The 25,917-nt window shown below is 48.5% G+C and overlaps 1 protein-coding gene and 1 long non-coding RNA gene across 4 annotated transcripts; one reads left to right on the top strand and one right to left on the bottom strand.

Annotated features, from left to right (window-relative positions):
• The first annotated feature begins 1,991 nt into the window (after positions 1-1,991).
• Positions 1,992-10,631, top strand: LOC123146330 (uncharacterized). 3 transcript variants are annotated; one of them, XR_006472701.1, is made up of 4 exons: positions 1,992-2,401; positions 4,087-5,150; positions 5,271-5,934; positions 10,574-10,631. XR_006472701.1 is itself a non-coding variant. In XM_044565978.1 (4 exons), the coding sequence occupies exons 1-3, from the start codon at positions 2,010-2,012 to the stop codon at positions 5,438-5,440; spliced, it is 1,626 nt and encodes a 541-aa protein (XP_044421913.1). In that variant the 5' UTR covers positions 1,992-2,009; the 3' UTR covers positions 5,441-5,474; positions 5,625-6,038. The 3 variants fall into 3 exon arrangements, 2 of the variants coding, with proteins under 2 accessions (XP_044421913.1, XP_044421912.1); XM_044565978.1 differs by lacking the exon at positions 10,574-10,631 and having other exon boundaries at positions 5,271-5,474; positions 5,625-6,038; XM_044565977.1 differs by lacking the exon at positions 10,574-10,631 and having other exon boundaries at positions 5,271-6,038.
• On the bottom strand, positions 6,493-10,388 carry LOC123146331 (uncharacterized). Its single transcript, XR_006472702.1, has 3 exons — positions 9,674-10,388; positions 9,362-9,484; positions 6,493-9,174 (listed from the first exon to the last, which is right to left on the bottom strand). It is a non-coding gene; the product is annotated as an uncharacterized lncRNA (long non-coding RNA).
• Positions 10,632-25,917: the final 15,286 nt, after the last annotated feature.

Below are 25,917 nucleotides of genomic sequence, written 5' to 3'. Positions count from 1 at the left end.
ATGAATTACAAAAAATGTTCATGAATTCAAAAATCATTTTCCATTTTTTTAAATATTCACGGATTAAGAATCATTCACAACTTCAAAAAATGTTCCCTCATATGAAAAAGTTCATAAACTAAAAAAAATCATGAAATTTTAAAATGTGTGGAAATTAAAAAAAGTCATGAAATTCTAAAATTGTTGTAAATTAAACATATTGACTTAGTGAAAAATGTAAAGTAAAAACAGGAAGAAAAGCAATAGAAAAAGAAATAAATGGTTCACGGTAAGTTCTAGAACCTTACCAAACTGATGAAAGAAAGACACATCTGATCCCGTAAAATGGGCCGGCCATGTAGCGTCATTGCGCCTAGAGGTGCGTGTTTCCTCGTTATTCCCTGTCGTACGCGGAGAATAGGATCCCTCCCGCGCGCATTAGCTGTTACTTAGCACCCAATGCTGAGAACCGATATGTGCTGGGTGGTCTTCATCCGCGGGTTGTATTGTAATTGATAAACTAACAATTATTGTCGGCCCAAGAATGTAATATCTCTATTTTCCAGTTCTTGATAAAAATTCTACCTAGACTATGATCCATTTACACTCGTTTTGTTTCCTCACACTTGGGTTATCAATCACCGATGCATTAACCATAGCCACTAGTTGGCGCATTGGTTTCTATTCGAGCGCCCAAGGCCCTAAGTCGTTACATCCTCGGTGAGTTGTACGGGTGGAAAGTGCTACTATTGCTAAGCGAAAGATTAATGTCGGCCCATGAATAGAATGTCTCATTTTTGAGCTTGCTTATTAAAATAGCCTATCTAGACTAAAATCGACACAATATGTGTTTCCTCGCATGATATAAGGGGTGGATGTTTGCTCTTTTTGTCTTATATTTAGGGGTGCGAAATTGTGAAAGTTAATCCGTAGTGTACCTAGGAGGATAGTGGAATGCATTCCGAGGACCAAAAAAAGAAGAGATGAGGTGCAGGTGCGTGCAAAGGAGATATTAGAGATGAGGAGGAAAAGGCGAACACGGAAGAGATATTCTAAACCCTAGTGTTGACGAAAGAATCATTATGTGTATTATTAAACATGTTAATTAGGCTTGACATTAATATTTTTATAATTGAAGATGATTGAGCAAAGCTATATATCGTTTCATTTATATGACGGAAAATAGAAGTGCCAAAGTTGCATTGACGCGCCAACTCATATTATTGTAATGAGAACACACCGGACCCAACTAGAATTGGGGCCTATCCTCTCATCGATTTATGTTAGACATCACGAGAGTAGACATATAAAACGGTCATCCTATAGTGTGTCTAAGCCGCGTGCTACTAAAATTAAGAATGCCATGTCTCCGATGCATGAACAAAATCTACTATGAGTAGATGTGTGCGTGTATTGGTTGGTATTTGAGCGCCCAAGGCCCGCAGCGGCTCCGATATGTGCTTGGTGGGTAAACTGCTGGAAAGTGACGCTATTGCTAAGCGACGAATAATGTTGGCCTACAAACGAAATGCATCTAGGTTTTTTCCATTTGTTGATTAAAAAAAACTAATTATAGGAACACCTTATTCCAATTATGTGTTTTTCGTGACACGGCCTGAGGGGTTTGTGTTTGCTCCTTTTGTGTTGGGAGCGAGAAACCCTAAATGTGCACCGTAGTTAAAATAGGAGGAACGTGGAATGCATGCAAAGGACAAAAAAGAAGGGAGGAGGAACATAGGCGTACAAAAAAGACATCGGAGGCGAAGGAGGGATAGAGGAAGGGAAGAGGCCAGAGGGTATGATTTGCCTGTATTGATTACTTTTGGAACAATTCTCTCGATTTTTTGGAAGAGTCATGTTAACGGTGTTACGGCTTGACGGGCCACCGGAAGTCGGCCCGCTAGACAGCCCAGCGAGGAGAGCCCGTCCTCTATCCCTGACCACCACGTGTTACTCCATTTCATCTTCTCAAAAAAAAAAGTGTTACTCCATTTCACAGCCTCAGAAACACCTCCGCCTCAGAAACACCCATGCCGCGCCGCTCCTCCTCCCCGCCGTCGAGGGCCAGCGGGGCCGCCTCCGCCCGCCGTCGGCAGCCCCCGCCGTCGGGCCCCGGCTCCGCGAGCTGTAGGCACCCCCCGCCGTCGGCCGCCTCTGCGCGCCAGTCCCCGCCGTCGGGGGCCAGCGGGGCCGCCTCCGCGCGCCGTGGGCACCCCCCGCCGCCACTCCCCGCAGCCCAGAGCGTTCCCGCCCGGCGCCGAGGTACGGGTGCTCGCCGGGGCGCGTACCGCAGCCAGCCCGCCTCCCCCGCGTCCGAGCAGCCGCCTCCGTCCCGGCGGCCGGAGGGCGTGGCCGAGCTCCGCCGCCTCGGCAAGTCCTACTCCGAGGCCGTCGACTCCGCGCAGCTCCTCGCCCCCGCCAGGTCCCCTTCTTCTGATGTTAACTTCTATCCCCCTGTTTTTATTTATTTTATTTACATTACAGGCTACAAAACTGTATGAATTTGGCGTTGGTCGATGATGAAATTTCGAATATGAATCACTTTCTTCTGTCATATTAGTCACCTCATAGAATCATATTAGTCTGGTTATTACATTAAACCCAAGCACAGTATGAAACTTCTCTGCCAACTATGAAATCTAATGCTGGATTTTGGATCGAGTTGGTTTTGTTTTCTCACTTTGTTTGTATGATGAACTAGGGTCAATGTTTTTGGCCATCGAACCAGAGCTTTATTTATGAGAATCTCTAGAGAGGGGGCTAAAATCGCAAGAGTGCGCCGGCGGCTGTGAGCTGCTGCTGACGCGTAAGGCCCCGATCAGATGGGAATAGTGGATCTGTGGGATTTGGGAACCAACTTGCGACAAATCAAAGGTTCCTGGGTTAGTTGAGATCGGGGGTAGGAAGAGAGAAAGAGCAACTAAATTCTTCTCTTCTTACTTCATTTCCAAGCCATGCACGGCATATATCACGAGCTTCAGTTACAGCGGTACGAAGGACAATGCCATCCTGTCTCCCAAATTTCAGTTACAGCAGCAGAAAGGGTCATCTCAGCCATTGCTCTTCACTCCAGAGGTCCGCTTCCATCCTGACCGTCGTTTAACTGAATTTGAGTAAGTGTCGTCACGGTCTTCTGGCCATTAGCAAGCTGCACCTTGAGCAGAGAGGTCTTTTCATGCAGTAGGCCAAGTTGACTGACCATAACTTGATCCACGAAGCTGTTAGTGCCGCAAGAGTCCATGAAGCTGTTAGCAAGCGGGTACACAGACTATCCGGGGCCTTGATTAAACACCATGTTTGTCGAGAAGCTATGAGGTCCCGGAAACCCACACCTCCTTGACTCTTAGACACAATCATCTTCTCCCAGGAAATCCAATGAATCTTCCTTGTATTCTCCTCATTGCCCCACTAGAAATTCCGTATAATTTGCATTAAGTCATCACACATCCTTGCCGAGAACTTGAAAATGCCCATTGCATAGGTTGGAAGGGCCTGTAACACATATGTTAGATAGCTTTTTTTTTTGACCTTGTAGATAGCTTTCAGTAAACTATCAAGTACGTGTAAATTCCATTTATATGTTATATAACTTATGATTATGTGTAAGTTCCGTGCAATTTGATTTGCACTTATGTTGACTTTGCAATTTGATTGCTGATGGATAGAGGGAATGCATGTGAAACATGTAAATATGCTTTGCCATGTCAGAATTTGTAAAATCTGGGGGAGGGGATAATGTTGAAAAAAGCAGATCAAAATTGTTCACATGCATGTATTCCAATGAAGATCATTAAGCTATAAGCTTAGTGTTTGAGATACTTGTCAAATTTACACTAAATAAGTTCAAAAGGAGTTCATATCCATTTGAATATGCACTATCGAAGTGCCCATTAAAAAAAAGTGCTCATTCTTTTGAATATGCACTACTTTTGAATATTGCCTTTTTATTATACTAAAGAAGTGCAGGAGTGCATATTCTTTTGAGACACCTGTCAAAATTACACTAAAGAAATTCATATCGGATTTTCATATTATACTAAAGAAGAAGTGCATATCCTTCTGAATATGTTCATGACAAGTTCACTCACCTTGGAATGGCTATTTCAGGTACAACCTTGGTCCGCCATGTCCGCCGCCTCATATACAGATTCTCCCAGATGACCTCCTTGTGGAGATTCTCATGCGCCTTCCGCCTGAGCCTATCTATCTTTTCCGTGCTTCTCATGTCTGCAAGCACTGGCGCAGCCTCATCCACGACGCCCGCTTCCTTTGCCGCTTCCACGAGTTCCACCGGGGGACTCCTCCCGTGCTCGGCTTCTTCAGCAACCAGCCATCGTTTCCCTTCTTCGTTTCCATCACCAACACCTTCGCGGGCTCCGCTGTTGGCAAGATTGACCACGACTATTTGTCGGTCTTGGACTGTCGCCACGGTCGTGCCCTCCTGAAATGTAAGTGCTGCAATGAGCTGCTCGTCTTGGACCTTGTGACCGGTGACACGATCTGGCTGCCGTATCCCACGCAGCTCCCCAAGCAGGCCACATACAATGGCGCGGTTCTCTGCGTTGCTGGCCACGACAACTGTCATTCGTGCCCGGTCCTTGTGGTGCTAGTGTTCAGTAACAAGGTTGATTTCATCACCGCAGGCTGCGTGTACTCGTCCGAGACTGGCGTCTGGGGTGAGATCACTTCGATTCATATGCCTGATTCATTTGTCGTCCCATTGCCGACGGTTCTGGTTGGAAACACACTGTACTGGCTGTTGGACAACGATCACATCATTCAGTTTGATTTGGATAAGCATAGATTGGATTTAATTGAGGAGGTGCCACATAGCTACTGTAAGCAGGTTATCATCATGCCCGCGGAGGATGGACTTGTTGGTTTTGCTGGGGTTGATGGTTCGAGTCTCCATTTGTGGTCAAGGGTAGGTAGCATTGATGGGGGGGTACCATGGACACGTCGCATCATTGACTTCGAAGAGCTTCTTGGGCCGGAAACATCGCTTTGTCATCCGTTGCTTGTTGGCTATGCGGAAGATGCTGATGTGATCTTCATTTGTGCGGATACTAGCGTCTACATGATCCATCTCAAGTCCATGGTGAAGATTGAGCGGTGGAATGAACTTGATATTGTGTTTCCCATTTTTCCTTACACAAGATTCTACTCTCCAGGTATTGCCATTGCTTGTTTTCGATGTTGCATAGTTCCCTTTCTTCTTCCAAACTGATGTTTTGATGAGTTATGTCAATCTTGTATTACATGTGATACCTTAACTATGCTTAATCTTGCAGTAAAAGCTCTTGGCGCCTACTGCCTGGCCGCAGAGCCATCTTCTTTCTCGGCGGTGCCCTCCCTCGCCTACTCGGTGTCACGGATGCCAGGCTCGCGCTCCACTTTGGCAGGGGAGAGACCACGTAGACGTCATGCTCTCCAACCTGCAGGAGAACGCCGTCCATGGTGATGAACGTGAGGACGGCCTGCTCGAGATTGTCCTGGTCGGTCTATGCCCCAAAACCATGGCGGATCCACAAAAGCCAGACTATGTTTTCTCAGCACACACCATTGGTTTCAACCCAAGCCAGGGACTGCATGGCTGACACTCAAGTCTGAAACTCTCTCTGTGTGTGTTTATTCTGTTTCTACAGATACAAACTCATCGCGCCAACCTTGTAAGATGTCCAAGCTTATTTTTCGGCGCGACGGCGACGGCCTGCTGCTCCCACAATGACGAAGCTGGCGTTTTGAGCAGTTTTCCAGGTTGCCCTTTGGATGGTTCAGAGCATGTGAATATATGAAATGAGTTAGTTCCCAGCGATTTGGGAGGCAGGGAAAAGAAGATGCTACTCGAGATCTTGCGATGAAGAAGAACAAGCTTGAGAGGAGAATTAAGTAGATTGAGGACGAACTTTAGACGCGGAAAAATGTAAACTGTGTGGCTTTTAATTCTAATACTAGGTAATTGCCCGTGCGTTGCTACGGGAGCAACAATTTCATCACAACAAGAGTATTATGAAATGGTGTTCTGAGGTCACCAGAACATATACCAGATCTTACAAACATGATATTTTGAGCAACATTAATAAGATGCATAAGCATTGATTTAACACACAAGTGTCAAAGCAAGCATGAATAATGGATTGTAAACACCATGATAGCCAAGTTCAAACTAAAGGAAGCAAGTTCACGTCATGATAGTCAAGTTCACCGAAACTCTATTTCAGATTATTTTTCCTATGATGGAGCTGAAATATTCCTATATACTTGTAGGAATCATAAATCACCAGGAAGCACCGTCATAAATCACTATAGTCAATAGTTCCTTTGCAACAAACTGGAGCTAGTAAGATGAAGAAAACGGTACCTAATTGCTAAACCGAAGTGTGGATAGATACTTATATTTAGTATTTAGACACTTGTATGCTAAACCAAACGGTACCTGAGTGTCATAAATCACTATAATCATTATTTAGTATTTAGACACTTATATTTTAAAAGGCAGATAGATAATTCAAACCTTACATATGCTAGCAACCAAGATTGCTATTTAAAATTAAGACCTCCCTATGGTCCAGCTCCTCTGTAGTATTGGCTCGCCTCGTCGTTCTCGTTCTGCACAGGTTTTGTTTGCCGAGGTGGCATCAGCTCCATGGTGGCCTCCTCCGAGCTCCTGAGCTCATCGACGCCAAAAAAAAACTGAAAAAGAATCTTGCTATTTATACATGACGACTACAACAACAATAATTATGAGGGTATACAAGACCACCATTGAAAGACTTTGTAACACTTGTTTTATGGGGGTATAAGCTCTCACATTCTGCATTGCAAGTCAGAAAGCAAAAAATGCTAATTAGTTTCCATTTCCAGTATGCAAGACAGAAGTTTATACATAACTGCTTATTGTCGCTAATGTGTTTTTCGCTCCCAGCAAGAATAAACAAATGGGAGGAAATATATCTACTTACTACAACTACTTTTCTTTTCTGTCTGAGCAAGAATATGCATAAATGTGAAGAGAATATAGCTTACAGGAATATGTGCGATCATTGTTCATATACATACCGAGAAATAACGAATACCACCTATAAATTGTTCCGTACAACAATTCTGCAGTGCAAGATAATCAAAGAGGATAAACAATTGTGACTTTTTTTTTGACAGAACCTCGTCAGAGGGCCAGGAGCTCTGGCATTTCATTATAGAAGAAGAGAATTGATCCAGTTTATAAGGGAAACCGGATCGAAAACCTCACAAAGTGGCCGGTTTATAAGGAAAACCGAGCCAAAAAACCGCACAAGCAAGGAAGCCTTGTCGACCACACGACACAAGGCCACAATCGCAACAAACACACACCCCCAGCTCCGGAGCCGCCGCTCCGACATCCCCCGCCCGCTCACGAGCCATAGCGCCGCACGGTTCGAGGGCCTTGTAGCCCTTGCTACACGAGACGACCGACCGCAGACCACGAACGCTGTGCCAAACATCCGGAGCCGCCGCCCCGACTTCCTGCCAGACCAACCCCTCGGGCCGCGTCCAACCAGGCCGACGACCTCGCTACCCTTGTAGCACCAAGTCGCCGCCCAAGCCATGCAGAGCCACGAACCTACCCCATAGAGCCGCCGTTGCATCGCCATCCGAGGCCGCCGCCTCGGCGTACTTCCACCGCCCGGAGCCGCCGCCCCGGCTTCCACCGCCCAGTCCACGACCGAAAACCTGCACAATTGTCATGAACCCACCACCCCACAAAGGTCAAGGATTCCAAAGCGGTGCCTTCAAGAAGGTAACAACATAAATGTCGCCACCGCCCGCTCCGATAGAGCTTGGGTTTTCACCCAGAATCACATAACAATTGTGAGAATAAATGGATGTATCTCCACGATGAGGCCTTCAAGAAGGTACGCGACGCTCAAGAACGCCGCCATCATCGGCACCGACCGAGAAGGTGCAAGACTTTCGCCCGGAGAACAACAATTGTGCAAGGAGCGTTGCAGCCAATCACCAGACCCACCTGCATGATGCAACGGAGCACCACGCCGTGCCATCACGCCTCCGGCCTCCGGCCACAGCCACAACTACCTCAAGCCCAGCCCTCTGCTACACAACAAGCAGAAGATGAGCACACCAGTACAGGGACGGAGACCAATCTCCACAGCCACCGTAGCATAAACACCATCGCGGCACCGCCGTGCCGCCGTCCAAAAACTGCAGCTTTCCGCCGCCACCGTAGCTCCCCCAGCCGAGGGAGGGGACTCCAGCACTCAGCACGCCCAGCAGCCGCTGCAAGCCGCAGCGCCGGCACAGCAGCACGCCAGAGTGCCACCACCGGCAGATCCGGACGTCGGTCGTCAGATCCGCGGCGGTAGCACCGCCCCGAACACCCTCAGTAGAGAGTCGGAAGGAGCAGCGCCGCCACCTTGCCCCGGCTTACCTGCGCCGGCGAGAGGACCCGCCGCCGCCCAGCCGCAACCAGGAGTGGAGCTCCGTCCAGGGCCGAAGCCGCACGCCACACGACGAGGAGGCCCCGCCGCCGCCGTCTGCCGAGCGAGATTTGCCCGTCGGCATCCCCCGGCGGTGGCAGGGGAGCGAGGAAGGAGCGCGGAGTGGGGGCGGCGGCGGCTAGGTTATCGCCCGTGCCGCCCCCTGGGAGCGACGCGAGCGAGGAAGGAGCAGTATTCAGCTTGTTCTTCAGTTTGGCTTTTTGAAATTTAAACAATTGTGACTTGATTGCATGAGATACTATTCTCATGATAGATATATACTGACCATATCACATAGATGTGGCTACATGTATGCATGCTAGCAATGGCCAGCCACATCCAAAGAATAATAACACGTACGATTCCAAATAAAATTCAGTCAGGCACATTTGGTTCAATGTATTTTTTAGTCACTTTATGTTTTTCTTATGTTCAGGTGTGTCAGGTCATTCTTCCAGAATTGATCTTAAATATCATGCTTGAACTTATTTTTGATGAAATATCAACACTATGCCTGAATGCAATATAGCAAGACCAACTCGCCCTACTGAATGTACATGGGTACCATTAATTGCGGACCTTTGCTGAACAATTCAGGTAAGTTTAGAGGGGCCACATCTACCCGTTTAACATTTCTTTTACATTCTCCAAGGCTCCGATATCTGAGTGCGATAACACATGACACAAGGTTTGTCTCAAACTCATTCATTGTGACCAGGTCCTGAAAAACAAAATAACTTATATCAGTTTAATTTTCGCACTTCAAGAACCAGACTGCCATTATCCAAGATACCAAGGAAAAATTGCATATCTCATTTACAGAACATAAATGATGGGAAGAATGATGTATGGTGTAATCCTATGCTAGATAGATTCACTGACGAACAAATAAGAAATCAAAAACTCACTGCGGTTCTCCTGGTTCAGCAGCCGCGCCTTGTTAGACTCATGTTTCGGCAGCCACACCTTTTAGATTTGGGAGCCAATTGGCGGATGAAGATGGCAACAGAGCATGTTCTCCATGCACCATCCTAAAGAAATAACACCAAATATGATCATTAGGGAACAAATTAAATATTTGGTTGCTTTATTTGACGTTTAAGAATGAAATTTTCAGATGTAGCTGCACCTGTAACCATCTACGTACCTTGTAACACAGCAATCGACTTGATTAGAGAAGAGGAAAAAACTCGAGCAATTATCCTGTACAGAAATATTACCTCATTGTATTTCCAATTCTTCCGTCCCTTTCACTCCATCAGGGATATGTTCAAAACCAGCAAATCCTGATTGCATCACTTGTACAACACTAAGTAAGAAAGGAATGTTGATGTGGGACATGGAGTGCTACAGACAAACGCTGCCTCATCCCAGCACAGAAGGGCCGCGGGGCGAAGGTACAACACACATGTGGTGCCACGGTGGTGTAGCTCTTCATTGGACGCCACGGAGGAAAGGAGAAGACGGCCTTGTCCAGGCCACATCTTGGAGGCGGGGAGGCTGTACTGCGGGATCGCCGTGGTAGGCGGACTCGAAGACGACCGGCCGATGTTTCCTATCGCACACCCGCGAACCGTCTCACTGCCAGCAGTTTCGCCGACGCGGCCGCCAGATCTGGTAGAGAAGACAGGCTGGACCAACGTGGGGAGAGAGGAGGAGGTAGATGACCACGCCCCCATCAGATTGGTGCCCGACAGGCGGCCCCTTCCATATCCCACGTTGCAAGGAGAGGGAACAAGGTCGATCCGATGCACGCCGGGTGGATGGGGAGCGGCGGCGGCTCCAAGAGAGAGAGGGAGTATGGGAGGTGCACTCTGATGGGGTGTGTAGCGGCGGCTGTGCTTGGGAGGGGAGGAGGCGGCGCCGAGCCTGTCAGGACGGAGGTGAGGCGGGGTGGATCGGTGCTAGATGGGATTGCATCCCGACGTTTTCGGCAGGGACGATTGTGCGTGAAAAAAAAAACTTAATCGACGATGGACGAAGGCGGACGAAACAAAGGGACGTAGGAGGGAAAACGGAACCTTACGGTTTTTTTAGGTAGTATAATAGATATAGATATAGATATAGATATAGATATAGATATAGATAGATATAGATAGATATAGATATAGATAGACTAGAATGAAATGTATTAGGGGCAGTTCTTGGACCGGTTAGAATGCAGCTCCTAAATGAAAATGGATTGTGAGTGCTCTGTTTCCTCTGCTTCGGCTGCACCTTGTTACGGTGTACATTCTCCCGCTGAGAAGTTTCATCTTCTTCCCCGGTTTGCGGTAGCACCGCGCTGCGCCACCGCCGACCCCCTGTCATGCGCCTCGCCGCCTCTGACTTCTATGCGGCATCGTGCCAGCCGCGATCTTGGACATTGGTCCTGGAGTGTTCTTCTGGCTTCATATTTTCATATCAATGTGGTTGGTTTCAGTTTTCTCAACCAGCATGTATTTTTTTTGCATGATAATACGTGTCTCATTTATATAAAATAAAGATCAAGTTACAAGGCACGTAAGCACCGACCATACATAACTGAAAAGATAGGAAAATCCTATGCAGAATACCAGCGCCTGTTCCTTTCCTTCGACACCACCAAAGCTTCCACCAAAGGATAAAAAGACAGATTACCTCTTCACCCAAGCTCGATGCGACTCCATCGCTGATCAGCAGCTTTACGGACCTCCAAAGTAGTTTGCTAGAAGCAAAACCATAGCCGTTGAAAGAATCAGACCGGGGCAACATGTCCCCGGACACGCCATCAAACTTCAGAACTGACACCCCCGCATGACGACGACGTCGGAGGAGGAAACCAGAACTGTCAGCCTTCAACCACAGACCCAACACAAGATACTCCATCTTCCAGCTGTCACTTGCGTAGACAATCGCCTGCGCGTACTCCTGAACGACAAAACCTCCCCGCTCCACCATGACGCCGGAGACAACGCCACATCAACGGGGGCAGAGCAGAAGGAGAGACACACCTGATGAAGTCGCCGCCGCCGCCTCGCCAACACCATCCATGAACCCTAACGCTACCGATCTGAGGGATCGACAAAGACACGATGCCATCAACTCCGAGACGCCGCCGTGAAAGACACCGCCGGTGTGGGAGTGGAGTTGAGGCGGATTTATTCGTCCAGGCGCCGCTCCCACCACCCCAACGACGCACCACGACCACCAAATCCAAACCCTAACTACAGAGCGGAGGAGTAGGGTCCCCCCTCCCTCCTGCCGCCGGAGCAGCGACCGAAGGGAGAGGGGGCCAGCGCCCTGGCCGGTGGAGATCGGAGGAAATAGATCGCCTCACCCTAGACGCCTGGTGGCGGCGGCGGCTAGGGTAGGAACGCCTCGACTAGACGAGACTCCCTAACCAGCATGTATTTTGGGTGGCATTCAATGCACAAATATACCTATTAGGCGTGTATGTTAATTTGTTTCGGCATACCTGTTTTTTTGGGTATTACCTTGAATCAAAGGGAGTCGGCGGTATAATTTTTAAACTTTCTTCTTTTAGCCCAGACGTGTTTTCTTTTCCGCGGACTACAGTACATATTTTTCTTCCATGATTTATTTCAACATGAGAAGTTGTGGTTTTCATTTTTGGGCTACAATTTCAATTTAAAATGATTTTCATAAATTAGAGTAAATTAAGTAGTCTCATTTTTGGGCTACCATTGTCCTTCTAACTATCGAACCACATCTTGATTTGCAACCACAATTCTATTTGATTCGAGGGCCTACGTTGTAGTATACATATATGGATAATCAACTAACGTCCCAAAACAAGTGAGAGCTGACAGTGTTATGCAGGCCGGCCAATTAATAGTAGTCGAACTAACTAATCGAGCACGTTCTGTTCGTGCCCTTAAATAACGTGGCAAACTACTCCCTCCGTTCCAAAATAGATGACTCAACTTTATACTAATGGCTACCAGGCCACGTATGCATGCGTGTGTGCATCCACGTGCACGTTGGTATGATTGGTGTAGAGAAGAGTGGCAGGCTGAACAAAATGCGTGGCACCATCGAAAAGGACAGGCAAGGACGTACGTGGCACGAGTGAGTTAAGCAATGGGTTGCTTTGCTGGTGGAGCCATCGAAAGTGAGTGAAAAGGAAGGAAGATACCTAACCTACGCATACATACGCGGTGGCTAACGCGGCCGGCCAGTGGCCGCACATGTGGCCGGCCGGTGACGTGCTCCACCACTCCAGCTCGTCGCCGGTTTGATTATATAAAGAAGAAACCAGGCTGGCTGCGGTCTCCCTCCACCACAGTCCACCGCCCAGCGCACGAGCACACCGAGCGAGCAAGCAAGCAAGCGCTCGATCCAAGCTTAGCTAGCTAAGAGACGCCGCCCATCGCCGATCCATGGCGTCCGCCGCGAGATCCTGCGCAGTCGTTCGCTTCGCCACCGACGAGGTCGCCCCGCCAGAGACCATCCACGTCATGCACCTGCAGCGTCTGCGGCTCCGCCACGTCTGCGTCTGCGACTCCGATGCCGACGACGCCCAAGTCCCCGCCGGCTCGCCCAGCGCCCACAACAGCAGCAACATGAGGAGATCGGCCGTCCTTGCCGCGAGCCTCCAATAGGCCTGGTGTGAAAGTGAAGCCTGGATTAATTAGATATACACTGAGTGATTAGTACTAGCACCGAGTCCATCTCCTCTGTCTAGAGCTAGGTGCGCTAGGCGACCTTTCGGGTCCTCCCTTCTAGATCATGTAATTAGTCCATCGATTAATTCATGCGAGTTTGCTAATTCACTGCCAACCAATCGCGAAAGAAATATACGAATTGCCACAGGGAATCGAACAAGCTTCGATTTCTTAGCACGCATATACTCCACTAACATGGCATCTAGGTAAAAAATCCCCTTGCTCTGCTCTTTATACTCTGCTCGTCTTAAACCTGTGACTCTGTTCCTCGTGTGCATGAAGACGTATTCAATATTATCCGCCTTCACTGCCTTTTGCGGCAATCATATCCATTGTGGCACCGGCAAAAAAAGAAAAAGAAAAAACAACAACAAAGCTTTATTAATTAAATCAGCGAGAATACACTACTTACTCACACAATCCGTGAGGAAGGCCCGAATATAACTAATCCAAAGACATCTACGTCTTAAGGAGCTACATTGTTTAGCACAAAAATGTGCAAGCTCATTAGCTTCTCTTGGCGCAAACACAAGCCGAAATTCCAGCAAAGCTCTTGGGTTTCCTTCAGAAAAGAAGCAATCTTCGAGCGATCCACACTTGGAGTATTCCATTGGTTAACTACTAAGAGGGCATCAGTTTCAGTAATAACCCTTCTGTAACTCGGGTCAGATGCAAGCTGAACTTCATCACGCACAGCAAATTCCTCCATGGCCATTGCAGACATTCGAAATTCATACCAGATCGCTTGTGCCCGAATCAGCTTTCCTGCATGGTCTTGAATTCCTAGTCCATTTCCACCGTGACGATCAAGTTCACTATAGGAGGCATCAACATTAATCTTTAAGAAAAAATAAAGAGTATGTTGATCAAGTTCCTGCATGGCCTCTCAAAGACACACCGACCCAACGTTATCTTTCTTTCTGAAACAAGAAAAAATAAAGAGTATGTTGAGAGTTTGCGCTACCGCTTGGGTATGAAAAATGTGTTTGTTGTTTGTGTGCCAGGAAAAGATGGTGGTGTAGCAGTTTTTTGGGATGACCTTTACACTCTGCAGCTGAACAAATACGATGAACATTTTATTGATATGTACATTTGCAAAGAAGATGGCAGTAAGTGGAGAAGTACCTTTGTCTATGGTGAACCAAAGGCGAGCCCAAGGTATGTGATGTGGGAACTGTTAAGGCGAATTAAACCGCTTGGGGCCGGACCATGGTTTATGGTTGGTGATTTTAACGAGGCTATGTGGCAGAATGAGCATTTTTCTCGTAACAAGCGGTCGGACAAACTTATGGCAAATTTTCGTGAGGTCTTATCTGAATGCAATTTATTTGATTTGGGATTTTCAGGTGTTCCTTGGACTTACAATAACAAGCAGGAAGGTCACAAAAATGTGAAAGTGCGTCTTGATCGTGCGGTGGCTTGTCCTCAGTGGTCCTCCATGTTCCCTAATTGCACGGTCTCACATATTATCAGCTCAAGGTCAGATCATTGTCCTCTTCTTATATAGGTGATGGGTGTTCCTCATCCCGGGATGATTATGAAAAATCTGAAATATGAAGCGTACTGGGAGAGAGAGACTGGGGCGCTGAAAGATCAAATAGAATTGTGTTGGAATAAAAGTACGCATGTCAGTGACCCGGGAGATGTGGCAAATAAGTTGGACATTGTTATGAAGTCCCTTCATGGGTGGAGTAAGGAACATATTCGATATTTGCCTAAAAAGCTTGAAACGGCACGAAAAAGATTAAATGTGCTCTTCAAAAGGAATGACCATACTGCTGTTATGGAAAGGAAGAAAATCCTCGCGGAGATGGATGAGCTCTTGATAAAGGAAGAAATCATGTGAAAGCAGAGATCGTGTTTGGACAAAATGAAATGGGGTGATAGGAACACAAAATTCTTTCAGAGAAAGGCCACATGGAGAGCTAAGAAGAATAATATCTCGGCCCTTAAAAGGAGCGAGCGGTCCCTCTCTCATGATGTGGACGAGATAAAAGGTATCACAAATTCATTTTTTAAGAATCTTTACTCTTGTGACAAGACAGTAAACCCTTCTCATATTATCTCGCTTGTGAAACCTGTGGTGAATGATGAGATGAATAAGGATCTTTGTAAGCCTTTCTCTGAACAAGAGATTAGTGATGCTCTTTTTCAAATTGGCCCGTTGAAGGCTCCAAGGCCAGATGGGCTTCCAGCTGGTTTTTTTAGAGACATCGGGGTTTGCTGAAGGAAGATATTGTTCGTGCAGTTCAACAATTTTTTATTTCGGGATTTATGCCGGAGGGGATAAATAATACAACTATTGTGCTTATTCCTAAAGTGAAGAACCCCCAGTAGATAAAAGATTTTCGGCCAATCAGTCTATGCAATGTCATATATAAAATTATCTCCAAGTGTCGTGTCAATAGACTGAGACCTCTGTTGGACGGTGTGATTTCTCCTACCCAAAGTGCGTTCATTCCTGGAAGATTAATTTCTGATAATGCTCTCAAAGCCTTTGAATGTATGCACTTGTTGAGTACGCTAAAAGATAGCCGGGGTGAATACTGTGCATACAAGCTGGACCTAACCAAGGCATATGATCGTGTGGATTGGAGGTTCTTGGAAAGTATGCTTCGAGCATATGGTTTTGCTCCAGTTTGGGTTAAGTGGATTATGATCTGTGTTACGTGAGTGAATTTTTCTCTGCGGTTTAATGGCCAAATGTTAGATTCGTTCCAACCATCTTGTGGTCTCAGGCAGGGGGACCTCTGTCTCCTTACCTATTCCTGTTTGTGGCTGAGGCCCTTTCGTTGTTACTTCATGATGCTAGGCAAATGGGGCTATCCAGGATTTTCGGCTGAACAGACATGCTCCACGGGTCTCACATTTATTATTTGCTGATGATAGCCTCCTATTTTTAAGGGTTTTTTGGAGCAAGCTCTTGTCATTAAACGGATTATGGCAGCTTATGAGGAGGGGACGGGTCAATTGTTAAGCCCGAATAAATGCTCCATTTTGTTTGGTAAAAAAGTGTAGTATCTATCTAGGTGGTTCTTAAAATCACTTCTGATGGTTTTGAGGATAAATGTTTTGATTTACACGTACAGTGCAAACCAAGCAAGGAACCAAGCAAGACGTACAGTGCAAGGAACCAAGCAAGATGCGTACGCACGCCCGCTCTGCTTCTAGATGCATTTTTGGTTCAAATTTTTTAGGGCGATGCTAGGCGCTGGCGCACCGGCCGGACGCTTCGGCCGGTCCAATCCTAGCCGTCAGATCGGCCCGTTCCGATCCGTTGGATCCTTATCCAACCAGGGCGTCGTCTTCCTCTCGCGAGCGCGGACGGGGAAAGGAACCCCGTCTCGCCGCCCATCTTCGCCGGCCGCCCCATGCTCCGGCACTCAGCTCGCCCCGCCTGCTCGCCGCCCTGGCCGCCGGTTGGAGCTGACCGCTCGCCGCCTCGGCCGCCCGTCAGAGCGCCATGGATGCAGCTCCGCGACTCAACTCGTCCAAGTCCGCTCGCCGCCCCGGCCGCCCGTCGGGGCCGCCCCGCGCTCCGGGACTCAGCTCGCCCCGACCGCTCGCTGCCCCCGCTGCTCGTCGGAGTGCCATGGATGCAGCTCCGCCTCACCGATGATTGGTTCCAGCAAAAAACAGAGATGCCCCGTGGTAGCATTTTCCCGTGTCAGTCATAGCAAATGAAGACAACGGTTGTAGCAAAAAAAATCCATCGGCGTCGCCATTGTAGCAAACATGTTAATCGGATGTAGCAAAACACATCGCCAATGGTAGCAAAAAACGAGGTTGTTGCAACAAAAAATGTTCGTCCTCGTCGTCGCCGGTCACACCTCAGTCGCAAAAAAGTACCATGGCCGCATGAATGGATGTAGCAAAACACACAGACGGTAGTAGCAAAAAATTGACACGGTTGTAGCTTTCCCCTCTACGGTGGAAGCTTTTCCGTAAACGATTGAAACTTTTTTCGTTTTGAGCAGCGCCTGGGTGAAAAATTCATCTCTCGTTCGGTTGAAGCTTTTTTCATCGAGGGTTGTAGCATTTTATGTAGACGGTTGTAGCTTTCCTCGATGGCACTGAACGCTTGCAACTTTCTGTATATCCGATGTAGCAAAACTCGGCGCCGGTTGTAGCTGAGTGGTGTGCCGGTTGTAGCAAAATGTGATACAGGTTGTAGCATGTAACAAAAAAGCGCGATGTCTAGTGTTTGCTCGCGATGACGATGACGCCATTTTGCTGCAACAGTAGTAGATTTTTGCTACCACCGGCGATTGAATTTGCTACAACCGGTTCTAACAAAAAATCACCGTGGGGTGTAGTCTGCCATGGCTGGGGAGGCTCGAGCGCTGCAATGTCTGGCGAGGGGCGGCCGGGGTGGATTCCAGGGAGAGGCAAAGTGGCGGATTCTGGGAAGAGGCAGAGGGGTAGTAGTCCGGCGAGGGGCGGCCGCAGGCGGACGAGATCCGGCAAGGGGCGGCCGCATGCGAACGAGATCCGACGAGGGGCGGCCGCACGCGAACGACATCCGGCGAGGGGCGGCCGCACGCGGACGACAAGGCGCTCTTCTCTGGCGGCGGCGGTCGAAGGAGCCCGCTGGTCGCCTAGCCGGCGCTGGTGCCCTCCTGTACGTGCGATGCGCGAGGAAGAGGGAGCAACTAATTGGATTGAGGCCGGACACGTGGCACAACATCTATCCTTGGATCTGAAGAGATCCAACGCGCAGAGCGAGTCCGGCGGAACGGTTTCGCCGGCAGTCCGGATACAAACGTTTCCCAATTTTTTAATAGTTTCTAGTAGCATCGTCGATTGATCGACTGCTCCAGAGCTGCTTTGCTCTGCTTAACCCATCGTGCACCAGCACCACCGCACAGTTGCAGCAGGCAAAGAAACCTCTCCGAGTCGCTGCAACGGCAACTGATCACGCAAGAAGAAACCCACCAGTGTAGTGTAGTCATCATGGCCCCCTCAGATAAGGCGGCCCCGCCGAGAACCCTCCACCAGCAGCAGTAGCGGCAACGAAGATGACGACGTCCCCGCCAACTGCTCATCGCCCACAGCGGCAGCATCAGCGCCACCGTCGACCTTGCCCAAAATCATCCATAGGCTGGATCAATTAGACACAGTGTTTAGTACTAATAATAAGCAAGTCGATTTCCTCGGTAGCTGTGGTATATGTATGTACTCCTGTGCAATTCATGCGTGCCCGCACTGATTGAAAAGTTGATGTTGCGAGTTTGTTAATTTGCCGCCTATGGATCATGAACACTTCCTCAAGAACTGTGCGGGTCTGCTTCCTGCTTGTCATGCTGGTGAAGATCTCATTCTTGCTCTTTCTCACCTATGAGCCTGAAGAAAACTGTGCGCAAGGCTCTTAGAAATAAAAGATGTATTACTCGTAATCCATCTTCACCATTCTTTTTGCGTCAGCCCAGGCCATTTCGTCTTCCACACTCGCAAGAATTGGGGTACATGGTGGGCTATAGTACAAGGCGACCCAACGGCAGCGCACCGCCATGTCCGGCCTTTTCCTCACCGAGGTCTGAACTCATCGCCATTGCATCCTTCCTCTCCTATGCCAATATTGAGCCCTTGCGCACCAAGGCTGCCCGGCGCCGCAAGATTTTTGAGGCCTTCATCACCCGCAACCACGGAGCCGTGGTCATAGCCGTAGGCTCCCACCCCGGACCAGACCCCCCCCCCCAAGCGAATCAAAGCTGTAGATACATGTAATTTTATTCGTAGCAAAGAGGGCAACTGAGATAGCCATCTATTTAGCTGTTTTCTTCAGTTGGATTTTGAATTTTGATGCTGCTTTCCTAAGCTGACTGATAGTGCAGTTTTATTATTCTCATTTAAGCAACTCACACACTATGAATGTCATAAAATCTGAATTATCTCTACTTTATTTTAGTTCCTGCCGATTACCACCACCACCAGCATGTCTGCTGCACAATATGCTATACAGATCTGAGCTTATGTCCCCTTTTTCATATTTGATTGTTACATTTTCCGCCGGAAAATACTAGCAAACAAAGAACTAAGTTGACTGGTTGTTGTTCTATAAACATATTGCTCATAGTAGATATTATAAACACATTTTCTGCCCAATGTTGTATTTACTGCGCCCTGAATTTTGTTAGTTCATAATGTGAAGAAAGTCAAGGTGTTTTGTCACCTTGACTCAGTTTTTATATACGAGGAACATATATTCCAAAATTTAGTTTAGTACTATATGATTTGTTCTATATTAATTATTTATATTGAAGTCTTTTACATTTTTCTAATTTTGTTGTTTTACCACAAATTATATGTTATTTTCTATTAATACATCTTACAAGTATATAATTTTTTTATTGTTTTTTCTCAAAGGACTAGAAATAACTATTTCTAAGATAATGCCAATAACTCTCAAATATGTGAACACAAAGGTTCTTACAAGTACAAAGGTTGAAAAGTATTTATCATTACAAATGCTCCTTTTGTGTTAAGCTGAAGAGTGAAGACTTATTTTCATTGTGGATTTTAGTTTGAGACATTAAGAAATCTCTTTCACTAAAATCAAAACAACACATTCGTCGATGAATTAAGGTGTGTCAGTGAATATATATTATGACATTTCTATAGGTAGTGACATCTAAATATCTAAATATCTTGATGGATTATGAGATTGCTTGAAAAGGACACAAACGAACAAAGTGGCGCATGCATGTTTCCTACCTAGCGCATGTACGTTTAAGCTTGCTTTGGTTCATAGGATATTCATATCACTGGAATAGAAAAATAGTTGGAAATGAGATGACATGTATCTCCGATCCTATGAATAGGAATGGGAAAAGTGATGTCCTTTGGTTCACACGATATGATTATTTCCATTGAGTCTACTCTAGTGTTTATCTTCCTTTGAAATGTGGAGGATGGAAATAATTCATGTATAGGAATAGGATTCTGTTCCTACAAAGCAAAGGGCTTCAAAGGATTTTATTTCATGCATTTGTGAACAAATTTTCAAAATCATCCGATGAGATGTGAACAAAATATGGTCATCGTCATTTGACATTATGATTTTTTTTCTCCCGTTGCAACACACGGGACCTTTTGCTAGTAAAATCCAAATGATAACTGCCACACGTGTGGGACGAAGCACTCCAGCCCTAACATTTTTTACAACTAAAGTTGCCATCTGAAAAGAAAAAACAAACAAAAAAACTGAAACTTGCCACCCAAATAAAAAAGTTGCCATCATCGCGTCAGTAAACTTGCCATAAAAAAAGTTCGGAATTTTCATGTGTTCGTGCCACACGTGTGGCACTCAATTGTTGACACGTTCTATCACCTAAAAAAACAACAATTGGATTTCCTCTAGTTCTACACAAATTAATTAAACTGAAGATAGGCCAAATTCTTGGTTTTGCACTACTAGTATAGTTGCTCGCAAGCCTTCCAGTCAAGTCAAAAAAAAGAAGCCTTCCGGTGGGTAAGTTGTTCAGATATCTAATCAAGGTACTCTGATTAATGTAATTGTTGCAAATAGACAAAATAGTTCCGGACCAATGCACGGGTCATGGGATTTTCACGTCTTTGCAATTCTGTAATAGCTAGAGGTTTATAAATAAATTTAAGAATTCATAATAAAAATTACAATAAGGAGGGAGATGCGTTTGTAAACATGTGCGGAAAGAAAACAATGATAATGCTAGGCTGATATCAAATTAGGTGAAACCCTCCAAGCCAATTTTGAGACAAAACTTCATCTAGTTATTACTAAATTTCAAACTTTGCTAATACATTTAGTTACTCATTTTTTGTACTTGGCTTGTTCTTGTGTGTATGGAGGCTAAGTCTTTCTTGCATTCCCTGGACGGGAGCAACTATAGGTTGGGGCCGGAGCCACACATGCGCATTGGGGGGAATCCATCCAATAAACGGAGATTCCAATGCTTTGATTTCACCGTTGAACAGGTTGTAACTGAACAAGCGATGACGGTTGACAAAGTAGGCACACCCGCCGTCCATGCCTAGCCGGGTAGCATCCGCGGTGAAGCTCCCAGGGAACCCGAGGAACAAGACACGATCATCGAAGCTCCGACCATCCCTCTCCACCCATCGCATGTTGCCGTCTGCTTCTTCTTCCAGTGCATGCACCATCACTGCTAGTGCAGGTACCACGGTTTTGTCATTCCAGAATGCTTGCTTGTTTCTTTCAAACCTAACAGCTCACCCCGGGACGCGAAGACATAGTTGTCGGTGCGCATGTACCGTCTATCCTTGCGTGTATCATCCGTCATCTCAAGATTGATGAAGTTTATGTCACCAGCATTGGATTTGGAATCTTGCGTCACGATGCACCAACGGTCTGTACCCACCCACACTAGGACCTTGCCGTCGTGATATGCGGCGCAATTATCGGATCGCGGCAGCGAATTCAGCCTCCTTTCCAAGACCGTCCATACCGTGTCACCTAGACGCATGATGGCTGCAGTGAAGACGGGCATGTACAAACGGCCCTCGGGGGCTGGCTCATTAACAAAGCTATACAGAAAAATTGTGCCATCGCCGTAGACAACGCCATGATTCCTCTTCATCCGCTGCACGATGCCATGGTTGTCCTCCGGGAAGGGAGGCAATGTGGTGACGGCTCCGGTGATGAGGTCCTGGAGCGTTGGCTCTGGATGCGCGGTGAAGCGGTGGAAGGATGAGCCGTCCGGTCCGGCCACCCAGCCGGCGTCGAAGTCTGACGTCCCGGGGAGAACATTGCCGTCGTAGATTCGGTGGGTGCTTGATGTCGCATGGGGAGGGAGGGTCCCGGAGTAGAACACGGGGTTGTGGATGAGCATGCCGCGGCCGGGGTGCTGCGACGAGACGAGCCACGGCTGGAACTTTTGGCGCCAGGCCGGCGCCAGCGCCGCGTCGCGCCATGGCCGGCAGACGGCGTGGAAGCGCACGAAGTCGCGCGCGTCGTGCAGGCGGCCGGAGACGTGGAGGAGCAGGTCCGTGGGGAGAAAGGCCCACAGGGAGGCAGAAGTTCGTCAATTTTTTTGAGAAATCATCGGGGTAGGAGTCCCTCCACGTGAATATATTACTCAAAATGGCCATTATGCCAAGAGAGTGATTCAATTTATTGGGAAACCAGATCAAAAACCTGAAACAAGTTGACCCCGTTTATAAAGGAAACCGAGCCGAAAACCATACAAGTAACAAGATTACAAAAGGATGAGAAGAAACATGATGCCAAGACAAGGCAGGACCTAGTTAGCAGCAGGACCAACACCACGAAAAACACAAGTAGATGTGGGGTGTCGTCGAAGGATCGCAATACCAAGACTTTGCAAGCAACCTAACACACCGTACCAGCGTGCATACCGAACCCACTGCGCAACACAGGAGCAACCACAATCAACGAGTGCCAAGCACGAACCTTGACTGGGAGCTCCTCCAATGAAATTCAGAACAATTAGCAAGTTGGGGAGACGTCTTGCGCCGTCACTGAGCAAAAATGAACCGGGACAACACCAAAAGCACGAAGCTCGCCGCAACACAATAGTAGCCATGCATGGGAGGGTCTTGAGCCTGCACAGCAACAGGGATGACACAAAGGCACCGTCGCCAAACCCCTACAACACACCGCCAACAACAAACAGACAGGTAGAGATGGCCGTTCCATAGCACGGAGCAGTGTTGTTGCCAGACCACAACACACACCACCGTCGACCCAAAGTCAGACGCACCACCACCACCGACCTCCCCGCCACTAGCAGTTACCCAACAAAACAACCTGGCCAACTTCTTGATAATGCCTTCAAGAAGGGGTGCGACACACGGTTGCGTCGCCATCATCGGTTCCAGGTAAACACGGAAACAGAGTTCCTCCGAAGCTGAGCATAGGGTGGTGAAATCAACATCTCGACGACGCCTTCAAGAAGGTCAGTGGCGCCCACGGGCGTCACCGTCTCTGAACAGAGCATGGCTTTCACCGAGTTGAGCGCGGCGCGCACACACACTATGAACAGACTATTCGAGATAGACTGCCGAACCTGCACCAGCATGAAGCATTGGGCATTGCAACCCCGATGCCGCACATGACCGAATCGTACCACCGCAGGCCAGATCCAGCCGGATTCGACCTACCCATGCCGTGTCTGCCAGATCCGAGCAGCCACACCGCACAGCCAATTGCGCCTCCCGGCAACACCAGCATCCTCACAATACGCACAAGGGCATTTGCAACCACGGGATGCACTGGCCGCCGAGAGCGCTCCACCGGAGCACCACCACCGTCAGCAAACTCCAACGCCGTCTGTTAGACTGTATAGCTTCTATAGTTGTATACGTATATGTACGTATGATGTAACGTTGTACCCCTTTATTATATATATGAGATAGGCCACCCCTAGAGGGTTGAGCCGGTTCCCTCAAATCCATCGTCTTACATGGTATCAGACTAGGTCAACACGCTTCCGCCAAAACCCTCCAACCCGCCGCCGCTGCTCCTGTCGATCGCGCCGCGCCGCCGCCGCCATGTCGGGTCCCGCCGCCTCCGGCTCCTCCACGGCTAGCTTCTTGCCGGCCTCCCTCGCGGCGCTTCTCTCCCGACCCCTCGACCTTGCAGCGGCCTCGACGTCTCCGATCGGGACGAGGAGCATCGGCTCTCTTTTCTCCTCGTCGCCTGGTCACGCGCTCGTGGCTCACACCGCTGGTGCCACAGCGGGCGCCTCGTCGCCCGTCTCCATCAGCGATGCCCCGATCGCTCCATCCAGTGGTGGCCAGCCCCTCGCGCTGGTGGCGCCCCAGTCGGCCCTAATGGCTGGCTTTGCTGCCTCGGGCCCAACCCCTTCGCCGTATGTTCCCGCGGCTACGCCGCCCGCGGTTGCTACTGCGGCTGCACCCGCGATCTCTGCCACTATGGCGTATCCGCCTCCGGCAGGCTACTCCGCGGGCTCCTTGCCGCCGCCGCCGTTTCACTTCGGGAACCTCATCACCATCAAACTGTCATCAGACAATTACATCTTCTGGCGTGCGCAGGTCCTCCCGCTTCTCGGGAGTCATTATCTCCTGGGCTACGTGGACGGTTCTCTCCCCTGTCCCCCTGCGCTGGTGGATAGCGTGCACGGCCCGGTCTACAATCCGGCGCACCGTGTTTGGACAGGGCAGGACCAGGCAAACCTCTCCTCCATCCAGGGGTCACTTACTCCGGCTGTTGCCGGACTTGTTGTCTTCGCCAAGACGTCTCATGAGGCATGGACCATCCTTGAGCGCTCGTTTGCAGCGCAGTCGCAGGCTCGTGTCTCCGCGCTTCGTCGTCAGCTTGGTGAGTGTCAAAAGCTGGACTCCACGGCCACTGAGTTCTACAACAAGGTCAAGGGCCTTGCCGACACGTTGGCCTCCTTCGGACAGCCCCTCACCGACTCCGAGTTCAACTCGTTCATTGTCAATGGCCTTGATGAGGAATATGATGCCTTGGTCGAGATCATCAACGAGCGGGGCAACTCGAACCCCATGATGGCGCATGAGGTCTTTTCCCGCCTCCTTCTCACGGAACAGCGGGTCGAGTCGCGCCGCTCCAGGGGCAATGGGGGCTCCCTCTCGGCCAACGCCGCCACCAAGGGTGGCCGCCCTTCTTCATCATCCAGGACCCCTTCGGGGCTGCCACTGCTGCCCGCCTCGGCCCCCCTGCTTCTGCGACATTACCGGGGGCTGGTGGTAAGCGCGTGTGTCAGCTCTGTGGCCTTGATGGGCACTGGGCCTCTAAGTGTCACAAACGCTTTCAGAAAAGTTTTCTGGGTCTGGGCAATGATGGCAAGGACACGCGCAACTTTGCGCGTCAGGTGGCCATGGCAGATCGGCCAGTGTCCACAAAGCAGCAAGGGCACACTCAGTCCTACTCTGTTGATCCCCACTGGTACATGGACTCTGGGGCAACGGAGCACCTGACGAGTGAGATGGGCAAACTCCATACTCGCGAACCCTATCACGGCTCCGACAAGATCCACATCGCCAATGGAGCAGGTATGCATATATCTCATATTGGTCAAGCATCTCTTTTCACTAGGCATGCAAATAGGAGTCTTCAACTTCGTAATGTGCTTAGAGTTCCCTCTGTGACACGTAATCTTCTTTCTGTTCCTAAACTTACACGTGATAATAATGTGCTTTGTGAATTTCATCCTTTTGATCTTTTTACGCACGAGGGACATTCTTCTTAGCGGGCGGTTGTGCCAGGGTCTCTATCGTCTGGAGCATCCTGGTGTCGCTCGCGTGTTCAGTGGAGTTCGGGTATCTCCGTCACAGTGGCATGCTCGTCTTGGTCACCCGGCCACACCTATCGTTTGTCATGTCTTGCGTCGTCATGAGCTTCCTAGCATGTCTAGTACTAAAGATATAGCAGTGTGTGATGCTTGTCAGCAGGGGAAGAGTCATCAACTTCCTTTTTCGGAGTCTAGTCGTGAGGTGAAACATCCTTTAGAGCTTGTGTTTTCAGATGTATGGGGTCCTGCTCAGACTTCTGTCAGTGGTCACAATTATTATATCAGTTTCGTTGATGCTTATAGTCGCTTTACCTGGCTTTATCTTATTAAACGCAAATCTGATGTGTTTGACATTGTTGTTCCGTTTCAAAAACATGTTGAACGCCTTCTCAAGCAGAAAATTGTTCGTGTTCAGTCAGACTGGGGGGGGGGGCGAATATCGCAACCTCAACTCCTTCTTTCAGTCGCTTGGGATCGCTCATCGTTTAGCATGTCCACATACACATCAACAGAATGGTTCTGTGGAACGTAAGCATCGCCACATTGTTGAAACTGGTCTTACTCTTTTGGCCCATGCAT

Source organism: Triticum aestivum, chromosome 6D (assembly GCF_018294505.1).
Source record: "Triticum aestivum cultivar Chinese Spring chromosome 6D, IWGSC CS RefSeq v2.1, whole genome shotgun sequence".
In the NCBI taxonomy this organism is placed as follows: domain Eukaryota; kingdom Viridiplantae; phylum Streptophyta; class Magnoliopsida; order Poales; family Poaceae; genus Triticum; species Triticum aestivum.
Note: the sequence above shows the minus strand (reverse complement) of the source record. Positions and strands in the feature narration are given on the sequence as shown.